This window comes from Canis lupus, chromosome 21, assembly GCF_011100685.1.
Source record: "Canis lupus familiaris isolate Mischka breed German Shepherd chromosome 21, alternate assembly UU_Cfam_GSD_1.0, whole genome shotgun sequence".
Classification (NCBI taxonomy): domain Eukaryota; kingdom Metazoa; phylum Chordata; class Mammalia; order Carnivora; family Canidae; genus Canis; species Canis lupus.
In genome coordinates, this window is record NC_049242.1 from 17,681,970 (window position 1) to 17,699,758 (window position 17,789).

The 17,789-nt window shown below is 38.7% G+C and overlaps 1 protein-coding gene across 1 annotated transcript; it reads left to right on the top strand.

The window, feature by feature from the left end:
- Positions 1–689: 689 nt before the first annotated feature.
- Positions 690–12,898, top strand: LOC119877375 (ras-like protein family member 12). The gene is given in 4 exon segments (XM_038569339.1): positions 690–811; positions 4,314–4,399; positions 10,658–11,032; positions 11,035–12,898. Coding segments are annotated over 4 exon segments (1,035 nt in total). The 3' UTR covers positions 11,487–12,898.
- Positions 12,899–17,789: the final 4,891 nt, after the last annotated feature.

Sequence of the window (17,789 nt, forward strand, 5' to 3'; positions counted from 1 at the left end):
GAATTATTAGAAATGTAAGAGAATATAATTAGGATCAACTGAACTTTTGGAGGTTTGGTTGATTAACTCAAATAAGAATAATTCAGAAACCACAGTACATGTAAACACTCCACATTCAGAGAAAATCCTGGTTTCTCTATTACTTACTGCTTAGAACACTTTATTGCCAAGGTTAGCTTCATGAGGCTTCATGAGGATGTGACCAATGCAGTGTTCAGAGGCTAGCAAGAAGGGCCTTTCCTGTGGAATGTGAAACTCAATGTTGAAATTCTTAATAATTTGGTCTTTGTATTTGTGTTTTGTAAGTGAATCCCGGTGATATAATGGAACATTTCCCCGAGGAATTGGGTCTTTGGCTCATAAGTGATACTGCCTCCCACCTCCTCTCCACCTTCCTGGGATGGGCTTCTCTGTTGCCTGCTTTCTGCTCCCTGGAACCCAGGGTCACAGTCTTGCTTCCTCTTTCTGCCTCTGCCCAGCAACTGCTGACCTCTCCACCTAGGGAGACTATTTGATCACATGAATAGGAGGTGAATGTTCTGCTGTGCCACTGTCACTCCCTGATTTGGGCCCATGTATACAAGGATTGAGAGTCAGGCACACACCCTGAATTTTCTTTCTTTTTTTTTTTTTTTAATTAGTTAATTAATTTATTTTTTTACACCCTGCTTTTTCTTGGGCTAGGCAAGATGGCAGGCACTCCTGAACTTTGTAACAGTGCCATTGCACATTCAGCAGGATTTCACCATGGCCCTTATAGCCACTCCCCTTACCTGGATTCTGAGCACATTGAAGCAGAGAGAGGTTTTAGGTACCCTGGGTTAAAGTGGTGGACTCGTGGGAAGGAGAGATAAACTTGCCTACCCTCTAGCAGGGGTCTGCCTGCACATTTCGTGCTGGATCTCACAAATGAGGTAGCAGAACTTGAACATGAGGGACACAATATAACTGAGGCCAAAGCTAGCACATAATCTATAATATGACTAAGGTTTGTCCCCATCTAATGCACACATCTAGACATCTGAGGTGTCTCTGAATGTGGAGCCCCTGTATCTGTCTATGTACTGAACATATTTACTTGTAAGTCTCAAACCCTCAAATTCAAATGGCTTAATTAACACTCAGAATCACTCTATCCAACCCTGCCCTGACTCCCCATCTGATTATTTTCCAAGAATGTCATGATTATCTTTTTCTTTTACATTCTAAGAATTCAGTCACATTTGAAAAATCTTTGTCTCTCACCCCTTTAGGTGATATCTGTCAATTATGGCTCATAGAATTTAGTTTCAAAATATCTCTTTAGTCTAGCCATTTCTCTTTGTCATCACTGTCATCATCTTAATGTAAGCTCCCACAACTTGTCTGATCAACTATATCCACTCTCTCCTGCCCTCAGCATCTAGGATGATCTTTTTTGCAAAGCATATCTGGTTATATTATTTCCTTTACATTAAACTTTTAAGCTTCTGATTTCTCTTAGGAAGAAAGAGCAAATTCTTAACTTGACTTGAAACACCCTGCATGATCTACCTTCCCCTGTCCATCCCTTCAGCCTTGTCACACATCATGCTCCTTGATACTACCAAGGCGTTGGGCACACACTGCATTTTCTAACTCCTTTGAATGTGAATGTGCTTCTGCTGGTTTAGTAAGTCATCTTCCCAACCTTCTAATCAACTGAAACCAACTTTTCTTCAATCGCAGCTCACTTAACAGTTCCTTGGAAGAGCCTGTTCTAATTTTTAGAATTATCACACAATGCAGAGTACAATGTAACATGTTTTTGTAATAACATATTTAATCTTTTTATTTATATGTATGATTCTTTGATTAATATCTGCCTCCCCTCACTAGACTAAGGCCAGATATATTGTATCTCCAGTGTTTCATTTGAGTGAATGGCACATAAGGAGCTGCTTAATAAGTATTGATTAATTCATTGAATGAATGAATGTGCATTTAGTATGTTTTTCTTTAATAAAACCTTTAGGGCAGGTAACACAGTTCCTACCATGTAATATGTGGCATGACTAAAAGTCACAGTTTAAGACTGTAACTTTTGGAGTATCGTTTAATCTTTTTGTATGTTAGAGGTACTTAACATATAAATCAGTTGAATAATAGCCTGTCAAAGCTGTCACTTAATAAGGAATTATTTTTTGGTTGCCTGGGTGGCTCAGTTGGTTAAGTGGCTGCCTTCAGCTCAGGTCATGATCTCAGGGTCTTGGGATCCAGCCCCTGTGTGGGGCTCTCTGTTCAGCAGAGAGTCTGCCTCTCTCTCTTCCTCTGCCCCTTCCCTTGAATGTGTATACTCTCTCTCAAATAAATAAATAAAATATTTAAAGAAAATAGGGGAGTCTGTTTAAGAAACATCACTTTCTTTTGGCTTTGTATTTTCACATCTTTTGTGTGTTTTGCCTATGTATGTTTTGAAGACGTATATAAAACTGGAGGTGTATTTTGGTTTCGTAAAACAATCAGTTCATTTTTCAGTTTTTTTTTTTTTTTCTTTGCTTGCTAAGTATTTTACATGTTCGTGCCTCTGGATATTTTTTAAGATGTAAACTGTTCACCTTAGTAAGGTTAGAGATGTGTGCTTGTTTGTGCATGCGTGTGAATGCATGTGAGATTAATATTTTATTCTGCTGTTTTTATTTGAATGTCTCTTTTGGTAAGGTCAAAATCTTTCCTAGAAAACATTCTGGTTTCTGTACTAACACACTTCTGCACTTCCATTTAGCAACCTGCCATCCTAGTAGCCTTGGGTAGTCAGTCGTATGTGTTATAACTACATTGGGCCCTCAGGCTTTACCCCAATCCGGTGTCTATTTGGTTGTCAATTTAAGAGCAGTCAGGCTATTGGCCTTGTCTGCATTTTCAGTCTCTTGAACTTCGTGATCAAATTCAATTGTTCAGGGTATTTGTCTGGATTCTTCATAAGGTTGCAAGTATTTTAAAGGTAGGAATAGTTTGTTTTTAAAGTTATATTCTCTAGACCCTAACTTGTAGGGTTCTCACATCTTTGCTGGATGAATGGTTAAATTAGGCCTTGTAAATAGCTAGGAGATGATCGCGTAGGACTCCCTACCACATTATCTTAGTATTGCCATACCTGACTAAGCATACTCTGGAGCACTTTACGGAGAAGAGTCAGTCTGCCAGATGTCTATTTCTCTACTCTGCATGGTCCAGATTTAAGACATTTGTAAAACAGGGCATTTCAAGAACTTGGCAGTGATTAGGACCCTTTCATACTTCTTCAGTGGTGTTCACAAGTGGAATTCAGAGTTTTGGAGTCAGGCAACTCAAGGTAAATGCTCGGCAATGCCATCTGTTATCTCTGTGTATCAGAACTAGTCAATTATCTTTAATTCTCCATCAATAAAGTAGGCTTGGTAGTAATGATTTTGCATGGTGGTTGTTAGAATCAAGTGAAATATAAGTGAGGCCACTTTATAAAGAATAAGACACCTTGTTATGCTTGTTATCATTTATTTTCCCTTACTGATTTATGAGCTATTTTATTTTTAAAGACTAGATTGCAAATGTCTTTTGGGAGTATGATTAGCACATACCTGTTCAGAAAGGAAATTACTTAATAATAATTCTGTAGATGCCATTTCTGTAGGAGGTTACCAAAGAGAATCTTGAGTCTATAATTTTAAAATATTGAGTCTAAGATTTGACTACATATTAACTATATGATGATGGTGATAATAGCAAATTCTATGTGCCTCTCATGTTAAATTTTAAAAGAAAACACTGCTTCATTTGTTGCTCAAAACAGTGTGACTTTGAGGTATAATCCCATTGCATAGTTGAGGACACTGAGAAATTAATGAGGACACTGAAAATTTTAGTTTTTCTTTCTTCTTTTCTTTTCCTGTCTTTCTTTCTTTTCCCTTTAGGACAATAAAACCAGCCAAGAACTTGTGATGGTATTACTCCTTGCATATAATCCAGAGACAAGATAAGCTCTTTCAGGTTTTATGAAATGAAATTTATTCAGTATTTGTAATGCTTTCATAAGGATATATTATTTACTTATCTTAACTGATTATCCTTATTAATTGTGTTCCAGGAAACATACTATTTTTTGTCAGTGGATTTAAAATGCATGCAATTATTTGTACTATTTTGTTCTTATTTCAAAAAAGAAATTGTCTTGATCAATCTAATGGAAATTTGGGGGAAAATAATTTTTTCTACATTTAAAGAGAATACTTTGCACAAGGAAAATAACTCCAATGACAAAAGCCTCGCTTGTTTCTAGTATCAATGTCTTTTTTTTTTTTTTTTTTTCTCTTCAGGAAGAAAAAGAAAGTCATGCGAAAATGTGATTCTTTAGTGGTTTTGAGAAAAAAGCTTTCTCACCATGAAAATTTTGACAATCTCTGTGAAATCAATGCATAATTAATAGTAACTGCGAGCTATTCATGTTTATGGGGTCTAATATATTAGAATAATAGTCTTGGCCATGACAGCTTCTTCTAAATATTTCTCAGCATAGTGGTAGCATAGATAAAAAGCAAATCAACTGTGTGTAATCATGAGAACTAACTTAAAATTTCTCTGCAGGATCTAGACACAAAATTACTGGTGTTAAAGGCCTGTGATTACTTAATTCTCCTTCATTCCAACCTCATTAATTAAAACAATTTTAGTCCACTGACTTAATCATGAGATTTTCCTAAGCTATAATTATATTTTTAAAAATTTTGATATACTAGTACATTTTCTCATAAGGTGATGATTATTGGAAAAAGCACTTAGAATTATGCTTTATATAATGTATTTTGAAGTTCAGTGGAGAGGAGATTTTATTAAACATTCCTGCAGTCCCTTGATCATTTGGAAAATGATCCTAAACTTACATTTCTTCCAGATTTTAGACATGTTTTGAATAAAGCACAGTACCTGCACTCTGTACTTGCACCCCTTTTCAATACAAAGAAGAAAAGAATAAACATGTGAATGGATTCTGTGTGCTTATTATTCTGATATACTTATGTTTTCTCATTTTGTTTCTGAATAACCATGTGAAGGGGAAAAAAGTGCTAAGATGCATTGAAAAATTGCTATTTGCTAGACTATTTGCTAAGGCAAATACCCTATTTAATTATTTCAGTAATTCTAATGGGTAGTCATATTCCAATTTTACACATGAAAAAACTGAGTCTCAGAAACTTAGTGATGCACCAGGTTCCCCAGGTTGAGAGTAAAAATCTCAGGATCAAAACTTGGGTATTTTGATGCAGTCTTAGGCTTCTTTCATATTGTAGCTGCCAGGCTGGCAAAGGTTGCTTCAGAATGAGTGCATGCATAGGCCCCTTTTGGAAACTCATTAAACTATTCCAGCTGATTCCTTTCAACACTCTTCCACAGACACAGACCATGGTCAACAACAATTCTATATTGAAGTGTCAAGTGCAAGGAAAAGACTTGGAAAGAAACTGTTATCCTTACTGGAACAAGAACACACAAAGCACGTTTGTTGAAAATTATCCAGGTACTTTAGGTTGATGAGTTCTCACCAGGAGGATAACATGAAGTACTTACCAGATTATCTTTCTACCATAAAATTAAGGTTCTGATGGATAGAGAGAATCACATTTTCATTCACATTAATGAGTGAATACAAGTTAAATTATGTCTCTGGGACGTCATCTACCATGTATCCATAATATGAAAAGTGCATGCATGACATCTGCATTAATAAAAGTAATTCTGGCTGCACAAACAGAAAACCTTTAAATTGTTAGTGGCTTAAGACAACCTAAGGTTTTCACTCAGCACAGTCTGATGCATCATTCCTAGTCAGGTAGTACTCAGGCACCCACTCTCTTGTCAATACTAGGAGCCTTCTCTGTTCATCCAGGAGATAGGGAGAAACTATAACAAATTCAAACTTACTCCTTAACTCCTTTTGCCAGAGTGATATGTTCACTTCAACTCATATCTTACTGGCTAGAACTGATCACAAGACTCTGCCTAGACATACGAGGTGGTGGGACTGTAGCCCCTGATTGAATAGCCAGTGATTATACCCTGAAGGGGAGCAAGAATTATTAAACATTGACTAACTGCCTCTACCAAAGTTTTGGCTTACTATGTTATGGGGAATATTAATGTGTAAGAATACAGAAAAATATAAAGCAGATAGTCCACTGCCAAAGTAAAGGTATAGATGGGGTGTAGGTGAGAAAGGAAAACTGTTAAAATGCAGTCATGAGGTGTGGGCAGTAAATGGTGCTGGTGTTCAAGGTGGTGTTTGCAGAGGGAGGGGATAGTTGGACTTTATCTTGGAAGAAGAAAAAGCTTAAAATGAGTGGGAGGACAGAAATTGGGAGAAACAGACATTTAGGAAGCATTTACTGTGGGGGGACGGGATCAGGTGGAAGGGCAGGTAGTGAACGAATTCACCTGAAGCAGAACAAAGGAGATATAGGTTTATGGAAGATGCTGCAAGGGAGCCAGGCAGGATAGCAAGAGAGAGACTGCCAGGAGGCAGTGGTGAAGGGCTGGAGTTAAGGGGAAGAGACCAAGTGTGGGAATGTATAGCATTTTCCTTTATTTTGGTACCTGTGCCCAGTTGTGCGTAGCCCATTGGTCAGCTAGCGTTCATGGGTATTTTGAGGTGGGTCACCTACCTAATGAATGAGCCTGTTTGCATTCAGCCAGTTGGTCACTGCAGGCCCTTTTATCTTACTCAGGTTTCCATCCCTGAAACCTGTTGCCTAAAACAGCCTCTACACTTAACTGTGATCAAGAAGACTGTCAAACGCTTTGCATGTAGCATATCATTTAACCATCAAATCATCATACAAAGTTGATATTGCCAGGTCTTTTTTTTTAAAGGAAAAAAACTAAAAACAAAACTAAGATTTAGACACTAAGCCAATATGCATAGCTAAAATGGCAGAGTGTAGTGGAAAACACGCTCCTGTGTGTACCCTACTCTCCATATTCTACTATAACACTGTTTCACTTTCTAATACCAGATTTCTGGACTTTCCATACATCAGGCAATTCTGCAGCACCAGCTGGGTGTCCTGCAGATAATGTCAGATCCCACAGGTTAAGGGCTCAGTCCTACAAGACTATCGCCTTACTCAACTTCAGATGCTAATCACAAGCCCAGATTGTCACCTGTGCTTGTGACCAAGCGGCTATAGATCCGAGGTTCCGACCATTCAATTAATTTGCCATTGGCTCATAGAATTCAGGAAAACATTTTACTGTCTAGATAACCAGATTATTATAAAAGAGTAAAACTCAAGAACAGCTAGTTGGAAGATATATATATAGGATAAGGTGTGTGGGTAGGAACATGGAGCTTCCATGTCCTCTTTGGAAATGCTACCCTCCCAGCATCTCCAGGTGTTTACCCACCAGGGAGCTTTTGAACCCATCCTTTTATGTTTTTATGGAGGCTTCTTATATAGCCAATGATTGAATCATTGGCTATTAGTAATTGAACTCAATTTTCAGCTCCTCTCCTTTCCCCAGTGTTAGGGCGCAGGGCTGAAAATTCTAACCCTCAAATCACAGGCTGGTTCCCCTGGCAACCAGCCTACATCCTTAGGTGCTTTCCAAAAGTCATCTCATTAACATCAATTTAAATGTGATTGTGAAAGGGTTTGTTCTGAATACCAAAAGACAGTATAGGTCTTATTATTTACGAAATTCCAAAGGTTTTAGAACTCTGTGCTACAAACAGGGCAAGGCCACATATAGGTTTCTTTTTATAATTCACAATATCTCACAGGGCTATCTCTCAAGCCAAATTCTACGCAACTCAAAATCTTATATACCAAGAACAGGGATAAATTGAAATCTCTTGAAAGACTGTTCCAGACGCAATTGCACTTGATTAACTTTTCACTCCAGTTTCCTACATACAAACTTCATACAAGAATCATACAAACTTCAGCTATGATGGGAAGCAATTAGGGAGGGGGACTCCGAGGAAGATCTGTTGGGTAATACACTACACCATAAGTAAATTCTCTCTGATAACGATTTAAAATACAGATCCTTGTGGAGAGGGCTGACATTGAAAGCACTTAGGAAGAGGGAAAGTCCTAGCAGATATTTAGTTGCTACTGTACACCAGAAACTTGTGCTGGCACTTACTGTACCATATTCCATTGAACCTTCATGAAACCCTCTGTTAATGCTGTTAATATCCTCTCTTTTACACATGTAATGAAACAGAGACATAGAGGTTATACAACTCCTGATACACAGAGAGAGTCTGAGCCTGAATTTGAATTCACATTGTCTGACTTAAACTTTCAGGTATAATATGATGCTGTAGTGTAAAGGGAAGATAGAGATACACAAAAGGAGAGTCTGTCTTTGGAAACTTCAATGAACAGAGAGAACGTGGAAATAGAGAATAAAAAGAGAGGACATACTATGCTTTGTTTTGTTTTGTTTTACTTTTTTTTTACTTTTCAGTTTAATGGAAGGACATAGAGGGCAAAGATAATATTTGCGAAGGAAAAATAGAAATATTATGGCTAAAGTATTCAAACTTTAAACATATTTTTTCAGGCTAAGATTTGAACGAGATTCCTAACTAAAATATTCTATAAGCATAAATGCAAAGCCAGGTCAAGTACTTTGGTTAAAATACAACAATAATGAGCAAATCAGACAAAATTCATGGGGTAAGGAATGTGAAGTCCTGGATTAAAGCAGTCAATGTGAAAAATAGTTCTGGATTCAGATGACCAAGAGTATGTTGCAAACTTAAAAAGTACCTGGAAATCTGACTGCATTAGAAGAATCATAGTGTCCAAATGATAAGAATTGTCATCTTTTTGAGGCAGAAGCCTTGCCTCTCTTAATTACCACTGTATTGAGCAAGACACAGAACCCTTTCTGGAAGATAGTTTAAATGCTCAAAAAATATTTGTTAAATGAATGGATAAATGAATGAATATTAAAACTGATCACATGATTTGTACAACTCATAGAATTCTCTTTTCACATTTAAGGGTCTAAGACAAGAGAGACTGATTAAATTATGTTACAAATATTTATTGGGCCTCATGATATCTCAAGTACTCTGGTAGATAAATGAAGATAAAATGATGTCAAGACAGGGTCTGTTTCTCATGGATCCAGTATACTACGGAAACACAGATGGAAGTATCTCTAAATTCTCCTGTATTAGAAAGAGGTGAAGAGAACTCTTTGAGTTATAGAAAAGTAAACTTTAGGATATGTGCATAAAGAAAGTAAATATCTGGAGCTATTTGCAGGGATGCCATGTGGGGAGAAACATTTAATCACCGTGTGTAGCTCCAAAAACCATAACTAGGTGTAATGTATAAAAGTTACAGGAAGGCAACATTCTGCCTAATATTAATGAGAAACTTGTTAAACCATTATTCTTCTCCAAAATAGAAGTTTCTGACTCCTGAAGTGATGACTTCCTTTTCCCAAATAAATTTGAGAAAGGTAATTATCATTATTATTTTTTTATATAAATTTATTTTTTATTGGTGTTCAATTTGCCAACAAATAGAATAACACCCAGTGCTCATCCCATCAAGTGCCCCCCTCAGTGCCTGTCCCTCAGTCACCCCCACCCCCCGCCCACCTCCCCTTCCACCCCCCCCCCCCAGTTCATTTCCCAGAGTTAGGAGTCTCTCATGTTCTGTCTCCCTTTCTGATATTTCCCACTCATTTTTTCTCCTTTCCCCTTTATTCCCTTTCACTATTTTTTTATATTCCCCAAATGAATGAGACCATATAATGTTTGTCCTTCTCCGATTGACTTACTTCACTCAGCATAATACCCTCCAGTTCCATCCATGTCGAAGCAAATGGTGGGTATTTGTCGTTTCTAATGGCTGAGTAATATTCCATTGTATACATAGACCACATCGAGAAAGGTAATTATTATTAATAACAACTACATAGTTGTTATAAAGTTATTTTTTTAGTATTTTGTGTACTTATTTGAATATTTGCAAAAATTTCTAGTAATTGTAGTAAAAGAGACACGGATGTGCAGAAAGATGGTTGATGGTAGAACAGACAGAAACTTGTCATTTAGATCCATCCATGGAAGAGAGAGAAATTTACCTAGTTTGCACCTTCTCGCTTGTCTATTTGCTCAAATTTGGAATAAGAGTACTGTACTGATGTATTAAATCAATCGGGTTAGAGATTGTTTCTCAATTCTTATAGCTCCTTAAAAGGAGTGCACCGGGATAGATTATTTGGGTCAAGCAAAGGTATCTTTAGCATTCCCTTCCATTGCAGAGGGATTTAGGAAATCCTCCATGAATTTCACCTCTGTGGTGAAATTGAGTTAAATATGTCACCAAAGGTTATCTAAAACTTTTCTCTCATATCATACAGGTTTTCTCTGCCTCTAGATAGGATCACCAATTTTTTCAAATAAAAATACAGAATGCCCAATTAAGTTTGAATGTAAATTTTAGGATAGCTTTTTGCTGAATGGTTATGCTTTGTTTATCTGACATTCAAGTTTGAGTCTCTTAGATATGTTATATTATATCACACATTTTATATTAATTTGGCAACCTTACCCTTGAGCAATATTTCATAATGGGACAGGCATCAGCAATAATTCCTGTTAACTTGAAAAGATGAAAATGTATTAATGTGGCAGCCCGCCTGTGCTGGACGCTGGCCCAGGGGGACACCGACTGCCGGAGCCGCCTCTCGCCCTGCAGGGCCCCAACGGGCGGGCGCTCTGCTTGGGGCCCTCCACCGGGACCGTGTCCCTGTCAGCTGTGTCGCTCGGTGTTGGGGACCGCGTGGGCCGCGGGCCGCAGAGCTCCGCTCGAGGTCAGTCTGGCCATCTTGGGGGCCGCGGGGCGGGCAAGTCCTGCTCTCACCATGAAGCTTCTGACCAGTAGGCTTATCAGCGAATATGACCCCAACTTGGAGGACACCTACAGCTCGGAGGAGACAGTGGACCACCAGCCTGTCCACCTGAGGGTCATGGATGCTGCAGACCCGGACACCCCCAGGAACTGTGAGGCTGCCTGAACTGGGCCCAGGACTTCCTGGTGGTGTACAGCATGGACAGCCGCCAGCGTTTCGAGGACAGCAGCAGCTACCTGGACCTGCTTGCTTTGCATGCCAAGGAGACACAGCGCAGCTCCTCTGCCCTGCTGCTGGGCAACAAGCTGGACATGGCCCAGTACAGGCAGGTCACCAAGGCTGAGGGCATGGCCTTGGCAGGCAAGTTCGGGGGCCTGTTTTTCGAGGTCTCTGCCTGCCTGGACTTTGAGCACATGCAGCATGTCTTCCACGAGGCGGTGCGGGAGGCACGGCGGGAGCTGGAGAATTCTCTGCCCCAGACCCCCTTCATCTGCGAGGAGAGGGAGCTGCCCCACCAGGCTCCACTCACCACTCAGCATGGTCTGGCCAGCTGGAGCAGCTGGGTGGGGCTGCAGGACAGGGACTGGCCTCTCCCAGTGGCCTTCCCTTGAACAGAACGATAGCCCTTGCCCTCTGGTGGGCAGCTGACCCCTTTCTGGCACCAAACCCAGTTCACAGTGTGAGCCAGAAGGACAGGCAGGAATGCTGCTCTTGCTCACTCCAGGCCTTGGTTTCCATGGTAACCACTGCATTCCCTGACCCTGAAGGGAAATAGCTACTGAGACAACCCAGAGACCTTGGGTCAGCCTGAAGTGGAAAGAAATTGTGGTGTCCATCATGGTGCCATCACCCCCTCCCTGCTCTAGTGACAGCCAGGCCAGATGTGGCCTCTAGTGGACAGCTCTGCATGGTCCAGCTCTAGAAAGGGTAGGCCGGGATCAGTCTGCAGGAGGCACACCCTGAGGTCCTAGCACCACCTGGTGAACAGGAAGGGCAGAGCGGCTATGGGTCTTGGGGAGGGGGCTTGAGCCTGGCCCTCCTGTTGTCCTCTGACTTCCCAGAAGCCCCAGGCAATAAATCCCACAGTTTATCCAAGTCAAATCTGGTTTAAATAATCCTATGGGATAGGCTGTGAGAAGTAAAATTCCCAGAAGGGCTATTTCATGTGCTTTGGCTTTCAATGAGGATTGGGGGCTCTGGGTCGTCCAGAGTAGGGAGGCTCCAGTGTTTTTGTTTCACCAGGAGACACCAGGCCCCCTTATTTTCCCATCTTAAATTACAGATGCTCTCTACAGAGTCTCAGATCCAGCCTCCTGAAGTTTCATGATCAAAACTGTAGAACAAAATCATTCTCTCTAGTGACCATCACCCAGGACTCCAGGGAACCTGCAACTGGCAGTATCAAGCACCCAGTGGGCACTGTTAGCCTGACCCAGGCTCGTAGGTAGAAACACAGTATGCCAGCCGGGAGTCTGGTCTAGCAGGACCCAGTACCTTCAACAATGGCTCTGAGTGTTCTAAGTCCACTTTTGAAAGATAGAACCTAAGGCATTTTGAGTTCATAAAGCAATTTTTTACATAAATTATTTGGGGTCGCCCCCACCAATGGAATTCCATTGTTAGCACAGGGAGTTTCATAGTTTTCTAACGCTGTTTACCTCGGGGCCCCTGGCCCAAAGGAAGTCTCTTAGGATCGTCAGCAGATAAGCAGGTAAAGGAGAGGGCTCCGGTAGGAGGAAGGAGTGGAAGGGGATTCTGAGCCCAGAATCCTGCTCTTGGCAATCCTAGGACGTGGAGTTAAGAACAAGAGCTCTACCCCAGCCTTCAGCCACATTCTGTAGTTGGAGAAGCAGAGGTCAGAGCGAGGCTGTGAACCCCTCAAGACCGCATGAGGAGTCCTAGCTGAGCTTCCTGATCCACAGGCTGGCTCTGGATTTCGTGCTTTTGTTCCAAGCCACTTGTGTTGGACCACTGCCATTTGAACAAACTATGCAATTCCAAATGCCCGCTTCCAGAAGCATTTTAATAAAAAGTGGTCCCCCCCCCAAAAAAGAAAATGTATTAATGTGAATATAGATACTTACTATATATAAGAATTGTTCTAGGTGTCACAATTTTTTTTAAGTGAATTAAAAACTGTCCTTTTTCCCTTATGGATATCATAAGCTAGCAGTAGGTGACAAAAATGTAAACAAAAAAACCCACATAGCATTATAGGTGCTATGAGAGAGGTCTAAATGGAGTATGGCGGAGGTAATCAAGGAGAGAGTGTAAGATCTGATCTGGCAGGAGGTGAGAAGGGTTCAAGGAATGTTTTATGACAGAGACAGAGTTTAAGTTAAATCTTGACAGGTAAAGTCGTCTTCACTAGGAAGACAAGTTCTACTGTAGTGATTATTGGATATGATTTATCAATACCTATCAACACTTATCTACCTACAAGTGTAGAAAGTGTAGCAGTAAAAAGCTTAATATTGAAAGTACTCTTCATTTTTTATTGTACGATATGTATGCTTTTAAACCTATGTGGTTTCTAATTAAATGCTTAGGACTCCCAAGCAGAATCCAGAGAGTGTCTTTAGAATGAAAAGCTGTACTTTAGTGATTGAGTCAGTAATATATTAATTATCATTTTGAACTAGCTTGCTGTTGTCTATTTATTGGCCTTCTCATAAAGTATATCATTTAAATTTATTGGGATGGATTCTCCTTGTAGCATGTAACAAGCTATTAAAAACAGTGCCAGTGAATAAAACAATTACCCAAAATCATGGCTACCAGCTGAGCCAGAGGCTTGATGGGTTAGTTGTCTGGAAAGCAGTGGCTATGACAAGATGGCTTTATTTAAACCTCTTACAGCCCTGTGCAGAGGCACAAAGAAAACTCATTTGCATATTGTCAGCTTTGTATTAGAAAACAGACTGGGGGTGAATTTAAAAGAAAGATAATGTCAAAAGATTTTACAAAGGGACTTGAAGAAAGGTGGAAAAGGAGAAATCAACAATTGAAGAAAAGTGGAAAAAGAGAATCTGCTACATTTTTATATATAATCTCATTTAACCCAAATATAGCACTATAAGTGAAATGTCATTGTATATATATTTATATTTAATACTTGATGTGATAGGTTCTGAGATATTAATCAACTAGAAAAAGAATACATAGCAAGCAGACGAACTGAGATGTAAACCAGACTTATCTAACAGTGAAGTCCAAACATCTATATTCTACCAAGTTGTAGGTACTCATATTTAATTGATATCATTATTACTATCATTATCATCATTGTTACATAGTGATTTGAATTATAGGAAAACAAAACAGACTGCTCCAAAAAAGTGACAAGATGAAGTGTTTCGCCCCTAAAATTTCTTTTTGTAAAAAGCTTTTTATTATGATTTATTTGAGAGAGAGGGTAAGGGAACAAGTAAGGGGGAGGGGGAAAAGGAGTGGGAGAAGCAGACTCCTCACTGAGCAGGGAGCCCAACTCAGGCTCAATCCCAGAACCTTAAGATCATGACCTAAGCCAAAGGCAGCCACTTAACTGAGCCACACAGGTGCCCCTTTTTTGCCCCTAAAATTTCTAAAGAAGGGCCAGATGACCATAGATAAAAAAGGAGATTTCTGTATAGAGAGGAAGTTCAGACTAAAAAATCCTTCCCACTTTTTCTAATTCTTCTTTCTCCATTATATTGCATGTGGCTTACTCTCTATCCATTTGAGATTACTTCCTGATATTTAAAAATATCACTTTCAAGAATCTTTATCCATTCTGGTATTGTTTCTTCTTCAAATGCTTTCTTAGTTTATGAACTACTTTTGCCTTGAGACTGAACTACTTGTTTTTGACTCCTCTTGCTTACGCCTCCCTACCCAGCTAGATTTAGGGCATTCTCTCTCTCTCTCTCTCTCTCTTTTAAATTTCCACTGTATTTTATTTTATTTTATTTTATTTTATTTTATTTTATTTTATTTTATTTATTTATTTTATTTTTTCCACTGTATTTTAAACATATTTTTATTATTGTTTTACTCTTACTTATCAGAGATAACATATGTGTTTCCAAATCTACATTATAAGCACTGAGCTTATATTATAAGCTCATTGGGGATCAAGAGGAAGTTATTAAAAATTATTAGAGACAAAATAAAAAACTTAACAGCCTTCTCTGGGGTTGGGAGTGGGGGAATCTACAAAGCCAAAATTGCTTCTCAAATGGATAGAGAGTAAGCCACATGCAGTATGATGGAGAAAGAAAGAATTAGAAAAAGTGGGAAGGACTTTTTAGTCTAAACTTGCTTTCTATACAGAAATCTGCCAAAATTGCTTTGTAGATTCCAAAGACATGAACACTGCTATCCCATAAAGCCAGTGTCACCATTCTCTTTTCTAGACTATATTTCTAACTCTGTCTAGTCATATTCCTTAAACTATGCCTTCTTTATTCCTATATATGGAAGTTTGCTTATATTCTGTGACTTCTCAGAATAATCTACCTCAGAGATGTCAAGTAAGTTGCCTACACAATATTAAGATGGTTGAAGGTAGCTGCCTGGGTGTTAGTACAATAAGAAGGGTGACTCTATATGTGTCAAAGAACACCATGAGGACTCAAAAAGTATCTATATGAGTAAAGACGGGGGCAACATGTGTGCCTATGCTGGTGATCTTAATGCTGTATCTTGCATTTTCCTCATTCAAAGATCCCCTCCTAAAACTTTCACTTGACTAGAAAAGACCATATTAAAGCCACTAATAAAAATGCAAAGAAAAAGAAAAAAATCAAAATATATCATGAAAGAAAATCAGCATAATATGAAAGAGAGAAAGACAAGAAAGGATCAGAGAAAATCTCCAGAAACAACGAAAAAACAAGTAATAAACAGGCAATAAATATGTGTCTATAAATATTTGCTTTGAATATAAATGGATTGAATGCTCTGATCAAAAGACACAGAGTATCAGGATGGATAAAAAAACAAGACACATCTATATGCTGCTTATAAGAGACTCATTTTGGACTAAAAAACACCTGCAGATTGAAAGTGTGGTGATGAAGAAGCATTTGTCATGTAAATGAATGTCAAAAGAAAGCCAGTGTAGCAATACTTGTGTCAGACAAAATAGACTTTTAAAACAAAGACTAACAATAGACAAAGAATGGCATTGTATAATAATAAAAGGGACAATCCAACAAGATCTAACAATGATAAATATTTATGCCCCCAACATGGGAGCACCAAAATATATAAAGCAATTAATAATAAACTAATAAAGGAACTAATAATAAAATAATAAAGGAACTAATTGGTAATAACAGAGTAATAGTAGGGGACTTTAACACCCTACTTACATCAATGGATAGATCTTCTATAGAAAATAAACAGGAACCAATGGCTTTGAATGGCACACTGGACCAGATGGACTTAAAAGATATATTTAGAACATTCTATCCTAAAGCAACAGAATACACAGGCTTTTCAAGTGCACATGGAACAGTCTCTATAATAGATCACATACTAGGCCACAAAACAGGCCTTACCAAATACAAAAGATTGAAATTACATCATGGACCTTTTCTGACCTCTTCTAGCACTGAGAAACTAGAAGTCAACCACAAGAAAAAAATCTGGAAAGACCAGAAATATATGAAGGCTAAATAACATGCTACTAAGCAATGAATGGGTCAATCAGGAAATCAAAGAAGAAATAGTAATAAAAAAAATACATGGAAACAAATGAAAATGAAAACAACAGTCCAAAATGTTTGAGATGCTGGCAGCCTGGGTGGCTCAGCAGTTTAGCACCACCTTTGGCCCAGGATGTGATCCTGGACACTCAGGATCGAGTCCTGCGTCAGGCTCCTTGCGGGGAGCCTGCTTCTCCCTCTGCTTGTGTCTCTGCCTCTTTCTCTGTGTCTTCCATGAATAAGTAAATAAAATCTTAAAAAAAGTTTGAGATGCTGCAAAAGCAGTCCCAAGAGGGAAGTATAGAGTAATACAGGCCTACCTCAAGAAGCAAGAAAAGTCTCAACTAAACAACGTAACCTTAAAAGTGCTTGAAAAAGAACAACAATTGAAACCTAAAGCCAGCAGAAGGAAGGAAATAATAAAGACTAGATGAGAGCAGAAATAAGTGATATAAAAACTAAAAAAACAAGAGAACAGATTTATGAAGCCAGGAGCTAATTCTTTGAAAAACACAATTTATAAACCTCTAGCCAAACTTATCAAAAAGAAAAGAGAAAGCACCCAAATAAATGAAATCACAAATGAAAGAGGAGGAATAACAACCAGCATCATAGAAATACAAATAATTATAAGAGAATATTATGAAACTATATGCCAACAAGTTGGACAACCAGGAAGAAATGGATAAATTCTTAGAAACATATAAATTACCAAAACTGAAACAGAAAGAAATAGGAAATCTGAACAGACCAATTAGCAGCAACAAAATTGAATTAGTAATTAAAAAAAAAAAAAAAACAACTCCCAACAAACAAAAGTCTAGGACTGGATGACTTCACAGGCAAATTCTACTAAACATTTAAGGAAGAGTTAATACCTATTCTTCTCAAACTATCCCAAAAATTGAAGGAAGGAAAACTTCCAAATTCATCCTATGAGGCCAGCACTACCCTGATACCAAACCCACATAAAGACACACAGACAGAGAGAGAGAGAGAGAGAGAGAACTATGGGCCAAAATCCCTGATGAACATAGGTGTAAAAATCGTCAACAAAATATAGGCAAACTGAATCCAACAATACATTAAAAAAATCATTCCCCATGATCAAATGGGAGCTATTCTTGGGGCTGCAAGGGTGGTTCAGTATTCACAAATCAATCATCACATTAATAAAAGAAAAGATAAGAACAATACAATCCTTTCAATATATGCAGAAAAAGC